Source organism: Lycorma delicatula, chromosome 2 (assembly GCF_047948215.1).
Source record: "Lycorma delicatula isolate Av1 chromosome 2, ASM4794821v1, whole genome shotgun sequence".
Taxonomy (NCBI): domain Eukaryota; kingdom Metazoa; phylum Arthropoda; class Insecta; order Hemiptera; family Fulgoridae; genus Lycorma; species Lycorma delicatula.
Window position 1 is genome coordinate 98,383,846 of NC_134456.1, and position 23,829 is coordinate 98,407,674.

The 23,829-nt window shown below is 30.4% G+C and overlaps 1 protein-coding gene across 15 annotated transcripts in view; it reads left to right on the forward strand.

Moving 5' to 3' along the window:
- The window catches only part of trol (terribly reduced optic lobes), a 1,106,314-nt gene that overhangs the window by 1,032,741 nt on the left and 49,744 nt on the right, over positions 1-23,829 (forward strand). For all 15 annotated transcript variants that reach the window (XM_075355875.1, XM_075355878.1, XM_075355883.1 and 12 more), the window contains 3 exons: positions 228-325; positions 12,520-12,677; positions 20,824-21,046. In XM_075355875.1, coding sequence (XP_075211990.1) covers positions 228-325; positions 12,520-12,677; positions 20,824-21,046 — 479 coding nt within the window. The remainder of the gene's footprint in view (positions 1-227; positions 326-12,519; positions 12,678-20,823; positions 21,047-23,829) is intronic.

Sequence of the window (23,829 nt, forward strand, 5' to 3'; positions counted from 1 at the left end):
TGAGTCATCAAGAAAATATGGTTTATCTTTATTTGGGTTAAATATTTTTGTTTCTACTTATTAGCTTACCAAATATATAAGTTGAAATTGAAATTAAAATTGAAATTGAAATTGAAATAAGTAGAAGTTGAAAATGAAATTACTAGTATTTTTATGATATGGTGACATCTTCATTTATTAGTGTATGTTTGGCTGCAGTTACTACAGTTTGGTTTTTGTTATTACAGAATTTCAGGAGTGGATTTGAATAATGGAGGTCTGTACAGGTGCAGTGCTCAAACTGCAACAGGCGTAGTAGATGAGGATTATATTCTGAATGTGCAAGGTAAAAAAAATTTAAGAGTTTGATATTATTACATGAGAGAGTGAGTGAATGATCCATAATTTTTTTTTTTTATAATTAGTGAAAATGTATTGTTATTTGCTTCAATGAATGTGTCTGTGACATAATTTTGAAATATAATATAATTTTATAATTTGGATGCAGTTTTATTTATTTACTCTAGACCTGTAGGTTTTGGGTGAATATATAATGTTACAAATATTATTCACTTGGCTGAGATATGATAATTAGAATATATCCAATAAATATTGTCCAGGAAACAGAAGGGAGAGACATTACCATCATACTTCATTATCATCTATCAATAACTGAAAGAGGGCCTAAGCCTATTGTTGCTGTATAAATAAATTATATAAAAATTTACCTGTTTTTTTAGGCTTTTATGTGTTATTTTGACATGGGACAGCATGACTATACAACCCCAATTGATTTCATTTAATAAAGCAGACAAGATATAAATACAGAAATATAGTATAACTATCTTTGTCTAATGTATGTATATAATTATTTAGCATTGGACATGTTTTTTTTTTAGGATATTGTGCAGGGTGTTTTTTTTTTTTTTTTAATAACTATTACAGCAAGGCCTACTTTTTGCTGTTCAAATTTATATAATATTCATTGATCACTTGTTTTGTGATGTTGATTATATATACAGTCACTTTTAATTGGATTTAACTACACATTATATGATATAGTATGCTTTAGTCATTGGTGTTCAGTTAAAGGAACTGTTTCAAGAATAGTAAACCTATGAATCCAGACAAGATCAACTGTCAGATTGTAACTGCATTTTTAGTTTTGTCATGAAGCAGAATAATTACAACATATATAAAATAGAATAACCAATACAGCACAATTTATATTGACAGACTAGTTGATTACTACTTGCAATTTTTCTTTCTGGTTCTGTTTGGTTTTTTTTTCAGTTGTAGTAAGAAGTGTTATATAACAGTGTGTAAAAAGAAAATGATCAGATTTCAAACAAATATATTTCATAATAAAAATGACTAGACAAAAATCATACATTATTCAAAAATGATTAAAATTTCACTTGCCAAGTTATAAATGTTCTTCTATATGTACTGCACTATATGCACTGCACGACAAAGAAGACTCACTGAATTCTTCCATTGCATACTTTTGCATACTTTCTGTTACAGAAGTTACTGCATCTGTGATCCTGGTTTTCAGTGCATTCAGATCATAATGGTAATGGTGGAATTTTTTTTTCACATCTCCACAAGAAAAAAAATCACAAGGTGTAATGTCTGGGAATTTTGGGTTCAAGAGTGTAGTGCCAAATCTTGGGCTCCTGTACATTCTATCCAGTGTTGAGGAACATTTTGTTTAGAAGCCTATGTATGAGCTTGGTTGTGTCAATGTGGTGAGGCCCCATCTTATTGAAAAATGGATTCTTCAAAGCCTTCATTTAGTTGTGGAAAAAGCCAGTCCTGCAGCATCTCAAGATAAGAATGTCCTTTACAGAGTTTCCTTCAAAAAAGAAAGGGCCATAATTTTTTGTAAATGAAACCACACAAAAAAACATTAATTTTTTTTTAATGTTGCTCCTGCTGTACAATCTTGTTTGAATTCTCAGCTCCCATTGTGACATGAAACTTTAAATGTTGCTTCAACACTAACTATAGTAAGAACCAGTTATCTTCCGTATTAACCAAGAGCATATCACATAAACTTTTGTTTTTTTTTTTTGTCTTTTTTACGAAGAGGCTGTACTAGTTGTAATTGGTATGCTTTAAAGTGTAAGCATTGTTTTAACATATGCCAAATGATCAATTGGTATGCTCCAAAATGCAAGTATTGTCTCAACATATGCCAAATGATCATATGAGGAATCGCAAATTCTCGACTAGCACAAGTGGACTTTTTTGGGCTTCACTGAAAAACCACTTGAATTTGTTGTATATTTTCCTCTGAAGTGCATAATCACCTTGGACTCTTTCCCTTACATAAACACTCTGGTTCTTCAAATTGTTTATATCAGCAATAAATTTTCGTAGCCAATGGTGGGTTAGTCCTGAAACTGTAGGAAACACACATTGAACTGTTATTACTGACTCTGTCTTGCTAAATTGTAAAAGACAAAATGCCTTGTGTTGCGTAGAAGCTGTGTAACAACTGGGGTTAGTGTACATTTTAGTGCTAGTACTGCAATCTGTCAGCTGGTATTTGAAATAGTGCCAATTTCATTCATTGACCTTGCTCAGTATGGTTTTGAAATCTGGTCATTCTTTTATAAATGCTTTTTTGACTAATTCTTTATGTAACCATGTTACAGTGTAGAATATAAACATAAGCCAAATTTTTATTTAACTTGTGTACTGACAATCTAGCCAGCAAGTACTTTTTAACATGAAAAATGCTTAAAAAAAATTATCTCATGTGTAATATTTACAGTTATTTGGTAAATGAATGAAAAGAAGTAGCACCAAAGAGATTGACATCAGTAGCTTTGATAACAATAAAATTACATTATTTTCTAATGGTAAGTCACCATAACAGATCTGAAGATAATTTATGAAGATTTATTAACTCAGTTCAGTTTCAGAATAGTATAATCTGAAAAATTTGTTAATAAAACTTACAGTAATGGCTTTCAGAGGAAAGCTACCACTGAAATCTAAAATAGTCATTTAAATAGATTTGCGTACCTAATTTGTGTGGTTTGCATGCAGGCATTATTTGGAAATAGCTTTTTTTATCTTTCAATGTATGTGGCTTGATAACAACCCTGAAAGGAAATGGTGCTAAAGTTTCATAAATCAGTTGGACCAATATATGAACAAAAACTCGTCTCTTGGTTGGTTTGGTATGCTGTTAATGCATAAATACAGTATGTACATTGTTTATAATGACACTGGTTGTAGTGAAATATTGGTAATTATGACTTATTTTTCCTACAACAATGCAACATTTTTTCGCCTATAATGATAGACAGAAGTGGCTCATCAGTAACATAGTATATCTACATTGTAGCTACAGAAATATTTTGACTGTTAAAATGAGTCATAATTTACTTTTTTCTTACATATGTACTGTAGATATTGCTTTCTTTATCTTCTTCCTGCATCAGATTATTGTAAACTGAAGCAATTGCATTAATTTATCATTAATCTTTTGCTGAGAATGTATCATATCATATCATGGGTACAGTATTTTATTTTACATATCCTGTGTAATTCATTCGGTAGTAATTTAATTATGACTTCGTGAAAAATATCCACAATAGAAGAAAAGGTGCACATTATCTGGCAGTTAGAGAATGGCAAAACTAAAGGTATCGCCCAAGAATTAGGCATAGGTCATTCAACAATATTGGTGATATGGAAAAACCATGAAAAAATCAAGAAAAATTTTAAAACAAATTCTATGAATTAAAAAAATTATGGCCTAGTCAACTTAATTATGCACATCAAGTACTGTTAAAACGGTTAAATACGAGAGGGCTAGTAATATTCCTATTAGCGGCCCTCTAATGCAAGCTAAGGTGAATGATTTTTCTGAAAAATTTGATGAACCATATGAAATAACTTCAACTTGGATACAATGATTCCATCAGCATCGTGATATCATGTTGGGGAGAATAAGTGGCGAGGCTGCAGCAGTTTCAACTGGTGAGTTGGTAAAATGGCTTGAAACTATCTGGCCAAAATTAAAATAGAGCTATTCAGATGAAAAAATTCATAATGCTGATGAATCCAGTCTTTTTTTTTAACTGACACCAGAAAGTATCCTTCAGTTTAAAGGCAAAACATGGTCGGGTGGAAAATTACCAAAAGAAAGACTTAAAAGTACTAATTGCTAAAAATATGTCCAGAATTGACAAAAAAAAAAAATTCTGGTTGTAGGAAAGAGCTAAATCACAATGTTCTAAAAATTTGAAATCACTTCCTGTTATGTACGAAAGTAACAAGAAAGCTTAGATGACATCTTTATGTCTCAGTTACAAAAACAAGACCATGAATTAAAGATTGAAAATGACAAAAACCTGCTGCTCATTGACAACTGTCAGGCTCATCTACACGTTGATAATCTTTTGTGTATAAAGTTAGTATAATAACAAGACATATTTTACTTAAAAATATTATCTTTATTAATCTTTTGGGTTAACCAATCAACTATATAAACTTTTATAAATTAAATTTGCAATGTTTCACTTAGAATTCCTTAAGCTTCCTCAGGTGATAATACACATTCATACACACATCATACAAAATTCTCTTACATAGAATATGCAAGACACTTTTATGTAATGTCTGTATCAATGTATATTGTCACCTGAGGAAGCTTAGAGAATTCTAAGTTAAACATAGTGAATTTAATTTATTAGTTTGTATAGTTGATTGGTTAACCTAAGAGATTAATAAAGATAATTTTAAGTAAAATATGTATTACATTGAATTCTATCCAATCAAGTGGAAAATAAACTTAAATAAGTTACATTTAAATTAAGATTCACATATATATATATATATATATATATATATATATACAAGGCTCGGCTGATAAATTTTGCACACTAGCTGTGCTACACAGAGAAAAAGGCACTATTGAATTGGGTGTGGCAGCACATGATAGCTAAAATCCTCCTCTACAAACCTGCAATAATGCGTTGAGATCAGTTTACCCGTTTGTTTTCAGTAGCAGTTAAAATAAGTCGAATACAGCCAGTATGTCAACACGGTTAAAACAGCATACAGTGATAGAATTTTTAACAGTAAAAAATGTGAATCCTACGAATATTTTTCATCGTTTAAAAGTGGTTTATGGTTATGAAACTGTTGACAGGAGTACTGTGAATAGTGGGAGTTGAAATTTTGCAAATGTGAAGCTGGTAAAGCGACAATTGAGGATATATCTCACAGCAGACAACCAGTTTCTATAACTGACAAGAAACATTGAAAGGAGGTGGACGATTTGCTTCAAAGTGACTGGCGAATCACCCAGCAATGCACTGCTATTCAGTTAGGCGTATTTAAAAAATGAGTATGCCATGTTGTCGAGCAATTGGGTTACTGTAAAATCTGTGTATGATGGGTACTGTGTAGACACTTTGATGGCTGTCCACAAGCTGAAGTTTGAGCCTATTCTGCATCTGCCATACTCACGGGATTTGGCTTCGTGCTACTTCAACTTCTTTCCTCATCTCATGAGGGATCTCAAAGGTAATTATTACATCACCGATGATGAGGTGAAGGAAGCTGTGGCCATTTGGATCCAAGAAAGACCGCCAGAATGTTTCAGTGACGGAATGCAAAAACTTGTCACATGTTGGGAAAAAGTGTATCAGTGTAAATGGGAATTATATTGAATAATAAATACTGCATTTTGTAGCTAAGGTATTATACTTTAATCCATTTTTTATTTCATTGAAATATCTCTTCATTCCCATGCTATGCATGTAAGTACAGAATTTATCAGCAGTCTCATATACACAGACTAATTCAAAACTATATGGCAATCTCGCAGGAGCTGATTCTATAGCCAAAAATAAGAAAAAAGTTCACATGAACCTAGGTCCAAAACCGCTTTGTTAGCAAGTTACAGCTAGCAAAAGATTTCACCTGGATTCTAGTTCCTCTGGTGAAATGAAGACTTCCTGAAATTGTGGGAAGAAAATTAAGGGGTGAATTTAGTTGTTGCTTATGGTTTTTGACTTAAAGATATTTAAAAAATGGGTCCCGGAACTGTACCTCCACTAGCTTTAAAGATATTTGATGTAAAACACAAAAATTTGGGGTAAAAAATAACACAATTTTGGGTTTAACATAAAAAAACTTTTTTAAATGGTTAATTAAGTTGTATTTTTGTTGTTGTTTTTTTTTTTTCAATTAGAAATGTAGAAAAAATTAATTCTGAAAAGATGTTGCACTGCACTAGTATTTTCATTAATATATTTTTTTCTGAAAGCATATCCTTTTTTTGGTTTATTTTTTACTTAGATACATTGATACATAAGACTGAATAATTTTAAAAATATTGAATCCATTACCACTTGAAAAAAAACTGGAATTTAATATCATTTTTTATTATGTTTAAGAAAATAATTATGTAGGAAACAGATTTTGATAGGCTAATTTAATTTTTTTTAAATTAGCATGTTCGATTCTAGTAAAATTGATCATTTTATTATTTTCTATGCGTTCTTTCAAAATGGAAATTTTTGGTAAGTATGAAATTCTATAGCTTGTTAATATATTTTTGTATGATCATGTTTTCCTGTTAAGTTTATTTTATTTTTTTGTAATCTTGATGCTTTTTCAATATTTACAATTTCAACAGAGTTATTGTAAATATAACAATTTATAACACTACATAATTGATTTTACTTCTTTTTTTTTGTATAAACTGTTTTGTTTGAAGGGTTTTTTAAGTCACTTAAAAACAATTAGTAATTTAATTTGCAATATTCCTCAACAGCAATTCAAGATATTGGCCTTAATTTCATCATTCATTTAGCCATACGATTTTGAAACGATCTCTAAATTATTATGAAAATGTTTTAAAATTGCCTCTTATATTTTCAAATAAAAATTAATTGCCCAGTTTGTTTTGTTTATAAATTGTTTGCAGATGATTTAACATTATTCAAAAAGAATTAAAAATAGTTTTTATTTTGTTTTGCTATTAAATGTAATATTGTATAAATTTTACTTCCTGTATAATATAGTTTTTCCTTTTTTCTATTTGATATAATTATTGCTATTAGAAACACGTTCAATAAAATAAAGTTCAAATAAAATTCTTTTCTTTTTCAGTATGTCAGAATATTTTTTTTCTCTAGATTTTGTGAAACAAAGACTAACACACTGATAAGACCATTAATAGATTTTACAAATTCATAAACATATTTTTTAAGCAGATTTTTAGCTAATATATTAAAGGTTTCAATTAAATTAAATTACACTTAGAATTTAAAAAAGTGGTTATAATGTCATAGATATTTTACATAATATTAACATATACAATAACACAAAATGCATATCTTTAGATATCTGTAATATATTTTTAATATAAACTTAAATAAAACTGTCATTAAAAAACATTTGAACAACAGTAATGAAATAAATAAACATTAAACAAATGAATTAATTAATATGATTAAAATATGGTGTGAATACAGTTAATTTACTTTCAACAATTAATATTATAAACAACCATTTGGCTTGGCTATGGGTGAACTGTTGTAGGCATTTTTGGCAGAGATATATTTGTAGTTTTTAGAAGATTACTTGTATCAATAAAATTCTGACTCAACATAATATACTGTTGTTGATGACACTAATTATATATAATGAAATTGTTCAAAACGAATCAAATATAATAATAAATGAATTTAATAAAATTGATAAATACATAAAATTTACCATGGAAGTTGAAAATGATAATTGTTTGAACTTTTTAGATATAAAAGGACATAATAATAAAATAGATAACAAAATAAAATTAGAAATATATCGTAGACACATTAAGTTACACAATAATTAATTACCATTCATTTCATCCTTTGTCCCAAAAGATGGCCGTTTTTAATTCATTGTTATATAGAGCCATAAAATACCACAAACATGATAAAATTTCCTTAAATAAAGAAATAAAAATAATTAAAAACATTGCTGTTGCTAACAGTTATAATGTCGGTACTATAAACAAATTATATAATAAAATTAATTTAAATAACAATACAAAATTGTTACCTGATAAAAAGGATAAAATATACTTAAAAAATGAATATTTTTTCTCTTAGTACCTTTAGTACTAACCTTTTTGTTAATATATTTTTGTATGATCATATTTTCCTGTTAGGTTTATTTTATTTTTTTGTAATCTTGATGCTTTATCAATATTTGCAATTTCAACAGAGTTATTGTAGATATAAAATTGATTAATATTAATAAAAATTGAAAATATATATATAAAAGGCTAACACTCTGCATATTCTACTATAACAAATTAATTAAATATATTAATAATAATTTAATAAAAAATCATATGATAATGATTCCAAATTTGGTAAACAGGGAGTATACGGTCTTTGTGAGGATTGCGATATGATATACTTGGGTATGACCAATCAAAAATTTTTCACGCGTGCAAAAGAGTGTATAAATAGCATAATTATTTAGTTGAGGCCTCCCAGGATGCTTGCCATTCTTCCAGCATTATTTAGTTTGCCTGTTTCTTGGGAACCCCACTGTGAATTCTGCAAATCAAATTAATTCTGAGGCTGATCGGTGGCACACCGGCTATTACACCGATCACTGCCATGGATACTGTTCGGTATGCCATAGCTGATGCAATCGCCAGTCTACGCTGGAATGACTGTCCACAGCTCCTCTTAATTTCTCGAACTGACCTCCAGGTCGTGGCCACATATAACATTACAAATGTTGATATTGATAAAATAAGTTTCCTACACCAGCTCTGGGTCCAGACTTTGTCGGCATCAGTTTCCTTAGAGCAATCATGGTCCTCTCAGCTTTTGCAACAGCCTCCCTGGCATGGTAGTAAATTTCCTGGATCTCTCCAAGTATACCCCTAAGTACTTAACTATCTTATCCTCCTTTATTATTTGTCTGTCTACTACAACAGCCATTTCCGTTGGCCAACCATCGGCAACACCACCATCTTATTGGGAGCCAGCTCTATTCCCCTTTCTCTGAGCCAGCCACTGACTCTCCTTATAGTTTTATTAGCCAACTCTTCAATTCGGTCCTCTGTATTTTCAGCCACCAACACGGTCAGATCATTGGTGTTTGCGACCATCTCAGAGCCCCCCCCATGGTAACTTCATGCGCAGAAGGCCGTCATACGCTATATTCCAAAGTATTGGTCTGACGATCAAATCCTGTGGAACGCCACCAAACATATTAAAGTCTTCCCATCCTTCCTCTGAATCCACCAGTACAGTTTGTTCGTGCAGATAACTGTTGATAACTGCCAACAAGTATCTGCTCACACATTTTGCTTGCAACACATCCAACACCACTCACTACGGAATGCTATTAAATGCATTCCATATGTCCAGGAAAATTAACAGGGGGATTTGTTTCTAACTCCTTATTCCAGCAGCCTTGTTCGCAGCCATCACATCATGCAATTAATAGCATCAAGAGTAGAGCACCCCTGTATGAAGCTGTACTGATTGTCTGAGAAACCACCAAAGAGCTCTATCTTTTCCAATATCCGTCTAACAATCATCCATTCATACAGTTTTCCTATTGAATTAGTAAAACATATAGGTAAAAAATTCTTATTTTCCTGTTTCCGGGTTTAGGGACCAGGACTAAACTTGCAACTTTACAGTTGTCAGGGAATTCTCCCCTTCCAAGAGCCACATTCAGCACCTCCAACAGGGCCCAGGGATGGCACTCTGCCAATCTTCTTATTACAGACCCCGGCACCCCATCCGAAACTGGGCTTTTCTTTTTATTGATATTTTTTGTTGCCAACCGTAACTCCCCTAGAGAGAACTTATGTACCTCATCACTGAGAATTTCAGCCCACTCCTTTTCCACAATACAGAAAAAGGATAATATCACCCTCTTTTTCTGCTCCGTATACAATCAGGGGAGCCGTCGTCTACCCAGCTTCTTTGATTGCCACCTGTTTTGATTGCCATTGACTGGAGCAAAAGTGTCCAAAAAAGCCCAAAATCCAAAAAAATTGGATTTTGGACTTTGTGGTAACTGCAATAATAAGCCCTCATTGAGAACTTTTCAACAATATATCATAAGAGGTACTTATTTTCATTAGTTCCAGAGTTATAGCCAAATAAAATTTTAATTAATGAAATATTTGGATCTTACAAATATTTGGTAAGATGGTTTGAATCTGAGGTCATCTCCTTTTTTTTTTAACTTTTTTCCTAATTTAAATATAAATAATTATTAACCTCTGATTGTAAAAAAATTACAATAAATAATCAATAACGACAAAAAAAAGAAAAAATATCAGAAGTTATTAATGAAATAAAATTTTATGTACTTTTCATTTAAAAAAATGTGTATATGTAATTTAATAGGTGTACCAGTCATGTGGTATTCACATCAGATATTTATAAAATATCTGTAATATTCTATTATCAGTATTTGCAAAGGAAAATTGTTAACTTAGTTGCAATTAATGAGAACTAAGTGAAAAATAAAACTGAAATTGAAATATTGGATATAATATTATTGAAATATAAGTATTAAATTGAAATAAAGTGTTTGAAAGTAGGAGCTGAAGTAATATGAATATATTAAAAAGAAAGTACTGTTTTAAACAAAGCAATCTTGTAGCTTTGATTGTATTTGTTTTCAGATGTTCAAAGGATACAAATTATTAATAAATTTAGTCTCTTACTTATTTTATTCTTTCTATTTAACATGTATTATTTTATCACACCTTTTATTTCCATTATTCGTGCTTTCAGATCAGTTTAATATTAACTAATTAAGCTATACAGAACTTAACTATTATATTCTATTTATTAAGATAATTTTAAAAATGTCTTATTTACTGGCATTAAATTTGCCTAAATATTGGTAAAGCGTAATTAATAATACAGTAAATGAATAATAAAAATAGTCAGAGTAAAAAATTCATTAAAACTGCCAATTAGATTGTAGTGCAATTAAAATAAATTCATTCATTAATTTACTTATATGATACAAGTTGAATTAAAATAGTTTTGTTACTTTGTCAAATGTACATTTGAGATCTATTAGTAATATTTAAAATGTCAGAGATGGAAAAAAAATGGAAAAAATTTTATCTTGCTGACTACATTATTCATAATAAATACCAACATTTCAATTACATATAACATGGCTTTTTTAGAATTTTTGTTCTCTTATTATATAATGTTAAAAAAATATTTAAAAATCTGTGTTTCTCTGAAAACATGTCATGAATTCATAATAAGAATGTGTGATTAAAGTAAAAATACTAAGTGTTTCAAAATGAATATAGAAGTTTTAAAGGTATGTAATATTTATAAGTTTTACTTACATTGATGTATTATACATGAAATGAAAGAGTGACTGAAACAGTTTTTCGCATGTGTTCAATGTGAGCATCATCCACCATCCACCACATGGCACGCATCCAACCGATATGAGAGTTCACTTCATTCTTTAATCAGCAGATCTGGAATGATTGATGTAACAGCTGCTTCAGTCCTGTGTCTCAAGTTGGGAAGGTCAGTTTGTAACAGTGGCACATATACTTGATCCTATATAAATCCCCAAAGAAAAAAATCATACAGGGTCAGATCAGGCGAATGTGAAGGCCACAGCAAACAAGCCTTGTCGTTTGGTCCCTGGTGACCAATCCAGCAGTTGGGTAGAATTTCATTCAACCAGTCACATACAAGCATTATGGTAGTGAGGAGGCGCATCATCTTATTGTCAAATAAAGTTCTGTGGTTCGTACTGCTGTTGATGAAAGAGCCATAGTTTGGCTTATCAGGATACAGCCCAACAAATATTCAGTTTTGGGAAGTCTTGTGCACACTGCAATTTTTGTGAGGATTTTCTGATCCCAGACACTAACATTATGAGTGGTCTTGAAACAGCTGAAAGAACTTCCTTAAAACCCTCCATACAGACATAAATGTAATTGCTAATTTGTGGCTAGCCTTCCTAATGGATTTCATAGGACTACACACAAAAAATTCAGGGGATCACAATGGAATGCATGTTGAACAATAATTACAGATTCACATTTTGCAAACTGAAAAACAGAATTCTTTCTATGGGGGGGGGGGTCGCCATCTTTACTAATGGCGCTTTCAAGCAGAAGGTACAGGAAACATTTTGTGAGCTTGCGCACAGCTAAAATTGTTGGAGTTGCTCTTTCAATAATTAATCAGTGTATATGAAACTTGAGAAATATTACATACTTTTAAAATCCCAGTATTCATTTTGAAACACAAAGTATTTGCATAAATTTTTACTATTTAGGTCAATATCTTAATATCTATTTCTTTGTATTCTGATAACTCCTTTATGTTTACTACTTTTTTTAATTATGTTTATCTCTTGATTAAGTACTAAGATACATCTGTGTTATTTTTAGTATGACTTAATTTACTTACTGGTTTTTAGGATCCCAGGGTTTTTCTTCATGTAAATAAAGCATAATTTTTCTAATGACTCATTTTTTTCCAGCTGCTATGCCACATATGGATGCTGCTGCAGTTGACACAAAGACAGCTGCTCTAGGACAAACGGTAATAATGGACTGTAATGTCAAAATGCCACCTCCTGTCAAATATTCATGGTCAAAACAAGAAGGTGAACTGCCTGCACATGCCAGTGTTAATCAGGTTTGATTAATTTAATAGTATTTTATTCATTGCGTACATAAAAATTCTTCTTCTAAACATTCATTGAATATTTAATTTTATATTTACCTCTTTTGTTACTTATCATATGAATTTTTTTTTATCAATCAGTTTTAAACATTTGTTCTCATTAGTAAATAGATGACACTGGTCAACAAAATTTAATTTTTTGTTTATTAAATGAGAGTGAATGACTTGTAGTATTTTTTATGTTGATTTTGTAAATTTTAATAGATTTTTTTATTGAGCTCAGTTTTTTGTAATTGGAATTATTTTGAAATAAAAAATGTATGGTGAATGTAATATGACAATACATTACATGCATTTTGTACTTGCCTAAAATCTATTTCTTTGGGATTTTCTGCTGTAATTTGCTACTGTTAGTAGATCCCTCTTTAGATTTCAACAGTAGTCAGCAAATATTTTGGATTCCATTTTCCCTGGTGTCATGTTTTCATTGTAAATATCTCCTAGTGAAAGCATTCTCCTTGTTCATCACTGATAGCGCTGAGATTGTTAGGGAAAAAATCCAAATGTGAATCTAAGAAATGGATTTTGAGTGACATGGTACACATAAGTTTTTTGTAGTTGTGAAGGAATTCACTCAAGTTCTCTTTAGTTACTGGCCTTATGGTTTCCAAGGAAGTTGTTTACTACATTTTGAAATGATTTCCATACAGCAACTTCTAAGTCATTCAAACATCCTTCAAACGCTGGATCACTCATTAGTTTTCTCATTTATGATATAACAAATATACCTTCCTATATTTTAGCGTCACTTATATTAGAGAATTTGTTTTTTAGAAACTGAACCCTGCACCATTATGATCCATTGCTTTAAAAGTATTTTTGTACAAATCTAGCTTAATGTGTAGTGGCCGAAGATAAAACTTTTTCTGGTTTTACTAATGCCTGACTAACAACATTCTTCTCTCCTACAGTCAATACCTCTCTCTTTAGCTACTGCTTTTTTATGTAATGGTTTTTCCTATCCATGCTGTCCCACTCGCACAAAAAGCAACACAGAACATAGTGTATCCAAGTTGCAGTCCAAGTAAAAGCGCTATAACTTTCAGATCTCCACAAATATGACATAAATATTTCACATACTGAATCCTGCTCAATACAAGTTTCATATTTTCATAAGACTCTTTCATGTGAACAGCATATGCTAATGGTATTGATGAGTATTTATTTCCAATGTGAAATAGAACAGCTTTTAAATTAAGGTTTGATGAGTCAATAAAAAGTCGCCATTAATCAGGATGATGCATATGTTCCAAAGCTTCCAGTAAAGAGTCCACATCATTACAGTATACTAAATTTTCATACTGAAGAGAAGAAATGTTCAAATTTTGACCATCTATCACAGAAAGCACATATTTTAGTTTTTGGTTGTAAAAGATGCCATCCTTTCAGTCTTGATGCCAGTATTTTTGCTTGATTCTTTGAAAAATATAGATCACGAACCAAATCATTTAATTCTGCTGATTAAATGGAGTTCAGTATATCTATGTTCTACAGAGTTGGAATATCTTTCTTAATCTCCTGATAAATCAGCACAAGATTTGACATTTCATCTTCATATAAGTTCCATGTATCTGGTGGTACTGGATTTGGAACTATAATATGGCACTGGCCACATAACAGAGGAAATATCAGGGCTATATGGCACTGGCCACATGACAGAGGGAATATCAGGGTATTTAACAGTACGACTAGTTTTAGCTGTTATCCCAAATATCTTTATTACATAAAGATAACAGTCTGTGGTGTGATCCTTTGGCTCTCTCCAAACCATTTGAATTGCAAATGCATGTGACGAGATCAATTTAGCCAACCAGACAACAATGTTACTCAAGAAGCACAGCAAATATGAGAGCCCAAGATTTGTGGTTCAAATTTTGGGCTGATCACCTATTTACATTCGAAATATAGATCATAAGACTTTTTTATCAGTGGAGTAATATTTCTTTTCTGAGACTTCAACGTTACCTCATCACAGATGTAGCAGAAATTATTTGGATTCTTAATGCAGCTGTGAGGAATTGTTAATACATTACAATAATTAATGTTGAAAAGAAACATTTTATAAATACACTAATTTAATAAACATACACTCACTTTACTGAACAACATATACCCACTTGCAAGTAAGAAAGCCAGCTATAAAACTGAATGTTACATACACGAGAACTCACACTTGAATGAGAATTTAAACTATTTCTCTAGTTTGCACTACAGTTTATAAGTAAATATAATAACAGAAATAACTAATTAGTGGATGATATGTTTATAATAAGATGAGTATAGGAAATGAGTCATATTCTTCTTCGTTCTAATTAGTATGCAAGTAATAAACATGATGACTAATTAGGCTTACCATATTTTTTTGGGTCCAACCCAGGACATATTTTTGAAATTACTTATAATCTTTAACAGTTTACTGAAACATTAAACTTTATTTATTCAGTTTTATTTTTCAATAGACATGACTTTTTTCAGAAATGCTTTGTTTGTTTTAATTACATTGCAACATGAAATATCAGTCTTTTGAAACATCTTAAAAATTGCTTTACACTTCTCCTCAGTAGTATTTGTTACGTTTTCAGAACTTGAACCACAACCTACCCTTTGGTTTGAATTATCTTGTTCAATAATGTATGTTCATCAGTATTTATGGAATCTTTTATAATTTCATTAATAACTTTTGAACTCTCTTCTAAATCAGACCAGGCAATTTCAGTTCATAAATTTATCCGCTGAAACTTTCTATCAATATTGGTTCTCCACAACTCTAAGAATTATAATATATACTAGAATTACAAAAATTATCTATGATGAAGAATTTTTCTTTCTGAACATCATTACTTTATTTTAGAGTGCATAGCAATTCTTTGGCAGAAGATAGTAAAAATTTGTCGGTTTTTTCCTGAAGTTGACAAATTAATTCAGAATATGTCTGAAATGCTTCTGTTGCTGTGATGGAGTTCGCTTCCAATTTCAGAATTTACACTTTCTAGATCTTCAAAAAAATCAAATAATAATTTTGGGCATTTGTCACAAGATAAGAAGTATGATTTTAGGTTATCAAAAATGGAAAGAATTCTTTCTATTGTAAGTAACAAACTAAGGAACCATGTGCTGCTATGAAATAATATTTTTTATAATCTATTGCCACAAATTCACAGAACTCTTTAAGTTTTGGTACTCTTATTGTATATATGTGAAAATATTTATTACAATAACTTTTATGTCCAGGGGTAGAGAATCACATGCTGTTTGTACTAAATTGTGTACAATGTGGGCTGATCAACCCCTAAAATAGGTCTATCTATATCACTTTGAACTTTTTTGAACACATTTCATTCCCCTTTCTCTTCACACCACCAAAATTACTGTTTGTGTTATCAACAGTATTACAGACCAAATTTTCTTCAAGGTTATATTTTTTCACACACTGCAATTAGTACAAAGTCAAAATTTGAGCAGTTTCACTGACACTTCACCAAAATTTAAAATTTTAACTTGAAACTCCAGACTGAAATATCTTACAACAATTGGAACAAGTTTTACTTCACTTTTGTTTCAGCTATCCATCATTACTGTTACATAATTAATGTTTGCCAAAGAACGTTATGAAATATAAATGGTGAAATAACGTTAACAGTAATTAGCTCAGTTTCGGTTCTAGTACATGAAAATTTTGGGTCATATAACTTTTCAACCAGTTTAGATGTTCAGTCTGATGTTTGGAACCAAGTTGTTGTCTAGCAGTGTGGTATGAAGATGTAGCTTCTTTAGCAGTACACTCCAGATCACTGTTATTGCTAATCCCTTCTTAGGCTTTAAAAAAATCTCTTATGTTTGCTGAAGCGTAGCATTAATAGCACTCCTATGTTTAGCTGTTTCCATGTGGTCTTCAATATCACCCTTTCCTTTATGTGCAACAGAAAATTCTTCACTGCATAGTGTGCAATAAACATATTCATTGTTTCTGCCGTTACAGAACTTCAAAAATTTGTATTTCTATTGCAGGTTAACATTAAACACACATTTTCTTTTGCCCATTGCTAAACGATGAGACAAAAATAAATACTAGATAAAAGTGATGTACGAGGGCTATTCAGAAAGTAAGAAACGTTTCCACCTGATGCCGCCAGGTGCACGCCAATCGTGTGCTCGTGCTTGGCACCTCAGTCAGCGACCAGCAGTGACAACGGGAACATCTCCGCACTGCCCTTTTTTTTATATACAAATTTGAAATGTGTGCTGCAATCGAAAATCCCGCCAGTTATGAGGTGCGGTCTGTGATTCGTTTTTTGTTGGCAAAAAACTTAAAACCAATAGAAATTCATCAGGAACTGTGTGAAATGTATGGGAACAACGTAATGAGTGAAAGTTCTGTCAGGAAGTGGTGCATTCAGTTTAAAAATGGCCGAACAAACGTTCATGATAAAGAGATGAGCAGACGTCGAGCATTGTGACTGACGATCTGGTCTCCAAAGTTGACGAAAAGATTCGTGAAAACCGCCGTTTCACAATAACTGAACTTTCTCTATGTTTCCCACAAGTTTCACGGACTTTATTGTTTGAAATTCTTTCATAGACGCTAGGCTACCACAAATTTTGTGCAAGATGGGTGCCAAAAATGCTTACAGATCACCATAAAGAACAACGAATGGGGGCAGCTTTGACATTTTTGGAGGCCTACCACAGTCATGGAGATGCACTGGATCGAATCGTAACAGGAGACAAAACCTGGGTGAAACATGTGAATTGTGAGATAAAATTCAAGAGTGGAGTGGGGGCATACAAGTTCTCCTAAAAAACCAATGTAATGTCTGCAAACTTTGTCGACAAGGAAGATCATGGCAACAGTGTTCTGGGACAGGCAAGGTGTTCTTCTTATTGATTTTCTCGAGCGTGGTGCAACAATAAACTCTGAGCGGTACTGCCAAACATTGCAAAACCTTAGGAGAGCTGTCCAAAACAAGCGCCGAGGAAAATTGTCATCCAAAATTTTGCTTTTGCATGACAATGCCCGACCTCACACGGCAAACTGTACGCAAAAACTCTTGAACTCATTCAACTGGGAAGTTTTTCCTCATCCCCCCTACAGTCCAGATGTTGCTGCAAGTGGTTTTCACTTGTTCCCGGAAATGAAGACCTGGCTAGCAATTTGACGATGATGAGGAGCTCCAAGTACGCGTCACTGAGTGGTTGAGATCACAGGTGGCAGAATTCTATGACACAGTAATTTCAAAGCTTGTCCACCGCTATGATAAGTGCCTGAATTTGTTTGGTGTTTATGTTGAAAAGTAGTATTTTATTCCCTCTTTCACATGTATATAATAAAAAGTTTTTCTTGTACTTGGTTTTTTAAAATTCCAAAACATTCCTTACTTTCTGAATAGTCCTTGTATTATGCATATCCACTAAAACCTTTGCTGCACCTAAAATAACCAAAAGTATATGGTAATTTAGGACTGAAAACATTGAACTAAATTTTAAAATTAAATATTGTTAGAATTAAAGTAAATAATATCAGTTAGTTATTGTGTTTATTATTAGTGTTACTCGTTATTGTGAAAGCTGGTATTATTAGTGTTTGGGTCATTACTGTTTGCAAATGGATATAATTCTGAAGATGATATGAAATAAAAAAGTTACTAACAAGGGGCATTTTACCACATTTTAAATTTACATTTTACACATTTTTAAATTCTACCAAAAATTTTCTGTTTTTGCAATTTTGATTGCTTATTACTCAAAAATGAAGTCATTTATTGAGAAATGATTTTCAGTTACCTTCCTATTAAAACAAAAATCTATTCAATGTGGTGGCAAAAATTTCAAACATATCATAAAGTAGTAACTTTGAAACTATATAGATATATTGTTTCTACCTCCTAGTATTCCTCAGTTTTGAAATATGAATCTGTCTCCATACTTTAATATTACTGTGTTTATAGTATTTTCCAAGTTCAATTATTATTTAAATTTGGTTCTAAAGAATACTCTGTGGAACAGTAAGATACTTTTTTAAATCATCTCAGAATTTTATTGTTTTCTTCCTTTTTTTAATGAGTTTAAAATATAACAAAAAAATGTCAAAAGGTAGACTTTGATATATCTCAACCAACACAGTATGGTCTTTGGTAATTTACATCTGTCATTATTTTACCATTCAGTTTTATGTACTCTGCATGTTCTGTCATTTACAAACTGAGTACTGATAGCCTGTTATAATGACGTATTTATAAATGTAAATGAATGTGTTTATTGTTTACACTGCTCTGTCATGTATTAAAAAAAAAAATGAGAGTAGTTAGACTTGATCAAATTTTAATTAACAGTACTACAGTTAGACTTTTAAACCTGATGTACTGATTTGGGAAAATGGAAAGGTTATATCAGGAATGCAGTGTTTCATAGAAGCATACTTGTTAGATTACATGAATAAGAGTAGAAACAGTTACATAAAATGCAGTAGATTAAAGCATTATGAAAGCATTTTAAACTGCATTGCTACAGTTTTAAATTGGTCTAAAAAAAATAAATAAAATATTCTCTGAGTGAAAACTCCTAATTTAGTGTTGGATTATAATAAGTCTGTCCTGGATTTTAATAAGCTTATATTGATTTACAAAGCAATGTAAGCTTAATAAAAGTAATACTCTAATTATGATTAGACCCAAAATGTCTGATGATAATTCAAATAATTTACTTTTATGTATGACAAACAAAAGATAGCTTTTTGTCATTTCACTAGAGATCATTTTATTTACTAATGATGTAATTGGTGCTCTTTTTCCATTGAGATTTTTCCTTGTGTCTGTGTTAGATTTTTAAAAAAAAATATTTTATTCATATACTTCATGAAAATTTCAAGTTTTATTTAGTCTGTTAGTATTCTCTTCTGGCTATATTATTGTGATAATAAAATCAGAATTATTGTAAACCAATGTAGTAGAGAAAAGAAGGTATTCAAAAAGATTTAGTCACTAATGTAAATGGTGTTAGGAAGAAATAAAACTGTCCACACCAAATTCTAGTAACACTGAAATCAAAGAAGGAGGAAAATAAATGATTATTGTGAAAGTAAACAGTTTATAATGTGAAGTTCAGCTATTATATCAATTGAGGTAAAAGTCTTGTTCATTGAATTGTTAATAATTATAGAAAAGATACCTATCCATAAAATTATGCAAAGTATAACGTGATTTGTCGTTTGTCACAATTACTAGTGTTACAAAGAATTCAGTTACACCTTCAGAATGTCTCAAGTGATTTGTAAGTGATGACATGATTTAAGAAACAGCTGTGTACATAAATATGGCAGCTTACTTTTTTTTTTAAATTATAGATATAAAAGGAATATAAAAAACTGAAACCCCCAACAGAATGGGGGTTATTATTTTTTCATCCAGTATTGAAGACAAGAAATTTTTGGTGAATTATTAAAAGAAAATAGTTACAAATAATGAAGTTATGATATTATCCTATGATTAAATATTGTATATGAGTGATTGTTGATTTAAAATATTATTGCTTTTAGACACCACTTTATTAAATTATTACTCATCAAAATTTGGAAAGCTTAATTGATGTGCAGGGTGGGGATTGATTGCTCAGTCATCTAGCTTACTGCTATGTATAATGACTTGTCACAGTATTTTTTATCCCCTCTATTGTGCTATTAGTATTGCCAACGCTACTTCAGACAGTCCAAGTAGAACTTTTCATATCTGCCTGCTTTCTAAGCTTCAAAAAGTAATATGTTCATTATAAAATACAGATTTTTTTTATTTTATGAAAATATAGTTTTAAAATATAGTGATTTATATAGAAGGATTTCAAATAAGGCAGGATATGAAACGGTGACATTTATTCAAGTAGATTTGAAAACTTACACTACTCATAGTGTTATTATCACTGTTTACTTTCATTAAACTATCATTAAATACGTTTTATGATAAAAATGTTTATTTAAATTTGGGTTAAGAAGTAGGAAAAGATTAATATTTTCCCACTAAAACCATTTAATACCACTAGGTATTAAGATATTTATCTTTTTTATGTAATAGATTTAAATACAGGTTTAAATTTTAATATTAATTAATAGGGGAAGCTATCAATACCTGAGGTGACTGCAGCAGAAGCCGGAATGTATATCTGCACTGCAACAAATGGTGAAAATAGAATGGATATTCCAACTATCTTAACAGTTACAGGAACAGTACCGTACTTTTCTCAAGCACCATTATCATATATTGGTGTTGCAACATTACGTAATGCTTATAATGAATTTGATATTGAGATCTCATTCAAACCTGAATATCCAGATGGTAAGTTTTAAAAATTGTTATTTTGTAGATAATTAGTGTTTAGTTTATGAATAATTATTTATTCACCCCAGTTTTAGTAATGGTTAGAAGTAATTTTTAATGTATATTAATGATGTGCATGGAAGAAAATTATTGATTAAAAAATTAGATTTAATAATGTTAGAAAATAAATTTAATTGATTTTGCATATCATGTAACCACACAGTTATCTTTATTTTAAGAACCAGATTAAACTAGTTGTTAATCTTATTCAAGGATTCCAAACATTTATTATAGGCTGTATAAATGGTAGTTTTGTTTAATATTACTTCTATAGAAGTATAATTATAATTTCATTCTTTCTTTCAAAGATAAACTCCACGAGAATGGGTCAGCCTCCACCCTACTTCATATTTATTCCCAAGCTGGTTTGCATCTTATAATAATCTGCAGAGAGGCAGCTTCTTGTTGAAGTTGATTAGATTAGTGACCCTCTTTTCCTTTGACTTTGGTACTGCTGGGTTTTCAGACACCCCCCCCCCATTCTTCATAAAATTACTCTAGTCATGAATATGCCTGATACCTGATAGTTCCATTTTTACAGAGAATGCAATATGATTTTCGAATTCGTGTTTGTAATTGCTCCAATCATAATTTCCATCTGTATATGATATATTTATTTTTACTTTTTCTTATGCTGTTATATTTGTACAAGGGTATTTAACATATAGCTAATACAAATTTAATACATGATTTCTATGTTTTAGGTAGTAAGTACTTTTTTATAAATGGTAGTGCCATTTGTATATTTGTTGTTAATATAACTTTATGGTGAAATGAATATGTGTGTTAATACTAAAGCATTTGGATTGTGGTTATATGTTTATAAATATTTGCATGTGTTTGCTATTAGTAAATATGAAACCTCAGAAAATCCTTTTTTATCCATTAGTTGGTAGGTTTAATTGTGCATATTATAATCAAAGAGATTATTTAATTGTGAAAGAATAAGTAACTTGCTTTTTAATGATTATTAAAAAATATTATTAGAAATTACACACTCTTCCACAATCAGACAGTTGTTAATGGCCCTGACATTTAATACGATGACACTTACACAGCTGATAGTTCAACACTCACACATTTGATACATAATCATTCAAGAAATTTCATAATAGCCCCATAGACAATTTAAATTTAGTTCACCATACTAGTAGCAAAATTAACACGTTAATCAGATTTTTTACCACATCCCAAATTCATCCCAAACGTTAGTAATGTAAAGTAATTTTTTTACGAGGTGGCTCCCCAGTAAATGGAATATTAGTAAATTTTCGTTTGAATAGGTATAGAATTATATTCCTTGTAAGATCTCTCAAGCATGAAATGTAATACCAACACTGACATAGTGATGTCATAATTTTATTCAATGAAACCAGAACCCAAATGTATACATTTTATTTTTTACTATGGAAATGGAGAAATAAAATTCTGTATGTTATAAACTGTATAAGCAGCCATTAAAATCCCTATAGCAGCACAACATTGAAATCCCACCAGAATAGCTGGTGGGATTTCAATGAATTAGGTTGGGAACAATGTTTACACCATTTTCATCAGCAGTGTGATAATATTTTTCACTATTAATTTCATCATTAAAATACATAATTATGACTGTTCTTGGGCAATTATCTAATTTTATAAAAATAATAAGTAGATAAAATAAATTGAGGACCTGTAACATAGCTCAATATTTACAAAACAGTTGTAAGTAATTGTAAATATACATCACAAAATTTTGTATCATAGTAAATTGTAAATCAATAGAAATGTATTACACAAGTTAATTTCCAAAAAAAGTGAAATTAAAGCAATAATTGAATTTAAAAAATAAAGTTAAAAAGTTCACCATTTCTAGGACTAGACACATTCTACAAGATACTGGTAACAACAAATTGAATTATTTAAAATATGTAAATGTGTACTAAATACTTCACATATAATGTGAACTACTAACAATGAACTATCCAGTATAAATCTTTGTATTATTTAACTTTTATGCAACAGAATATTCTATTCCTACATTTTTAATGTGTTCCATAACATAAATTTCTGCTATATAATGTACAGTAACATTGCACTGCTTCAGTTGAGACAATGCATTTTATTATTCAGATTGGTATTGTAATAGAATATATTCCAAAGATCGCATCAGAAATGGGTTGAAATGGGTTTACATGTAAAAAAACAGCCATTTTTCTTGATAGATCAAGGGAAATCGTAACAAAACTTTGATCAGATTAATGGTGGTCATAAATATGAATTAAATTAAAAAAAAAAATTAACCACTTATGTTAACTAAATAAACTCATATTAATATATAAATATATGAAACAGCATTAAATGTTACATATGATATGACAAATACACGATATAATAATTACAGGACATAAATGGAAATATTTGGACTTATATTATTTTTGAACATAAAATGAAGATCCAAAAAAAGTGTTACTACTATACCTTTTTTTAAATTATATTTAAAAACTCATCAACAAAGTTATATTGGCAATATTAGTTCTGATAAAGAAAGTCGTTCAATTTTGCTTTAATTGAAGTAATTTAATTAAGTTGAAGGATCTTTTTATTAATTTACAAAAAGTTTAATTTAACCGAATTTAGAAAGGCAAAATTTACAAAAGACAAAATTAAACAGCCTTTCACTTGAATAAATAATAAGTTTCACTTTGCATATTAATATAATATATTTAATAAATTTCAATAGAATTAGATATTTTTATAAC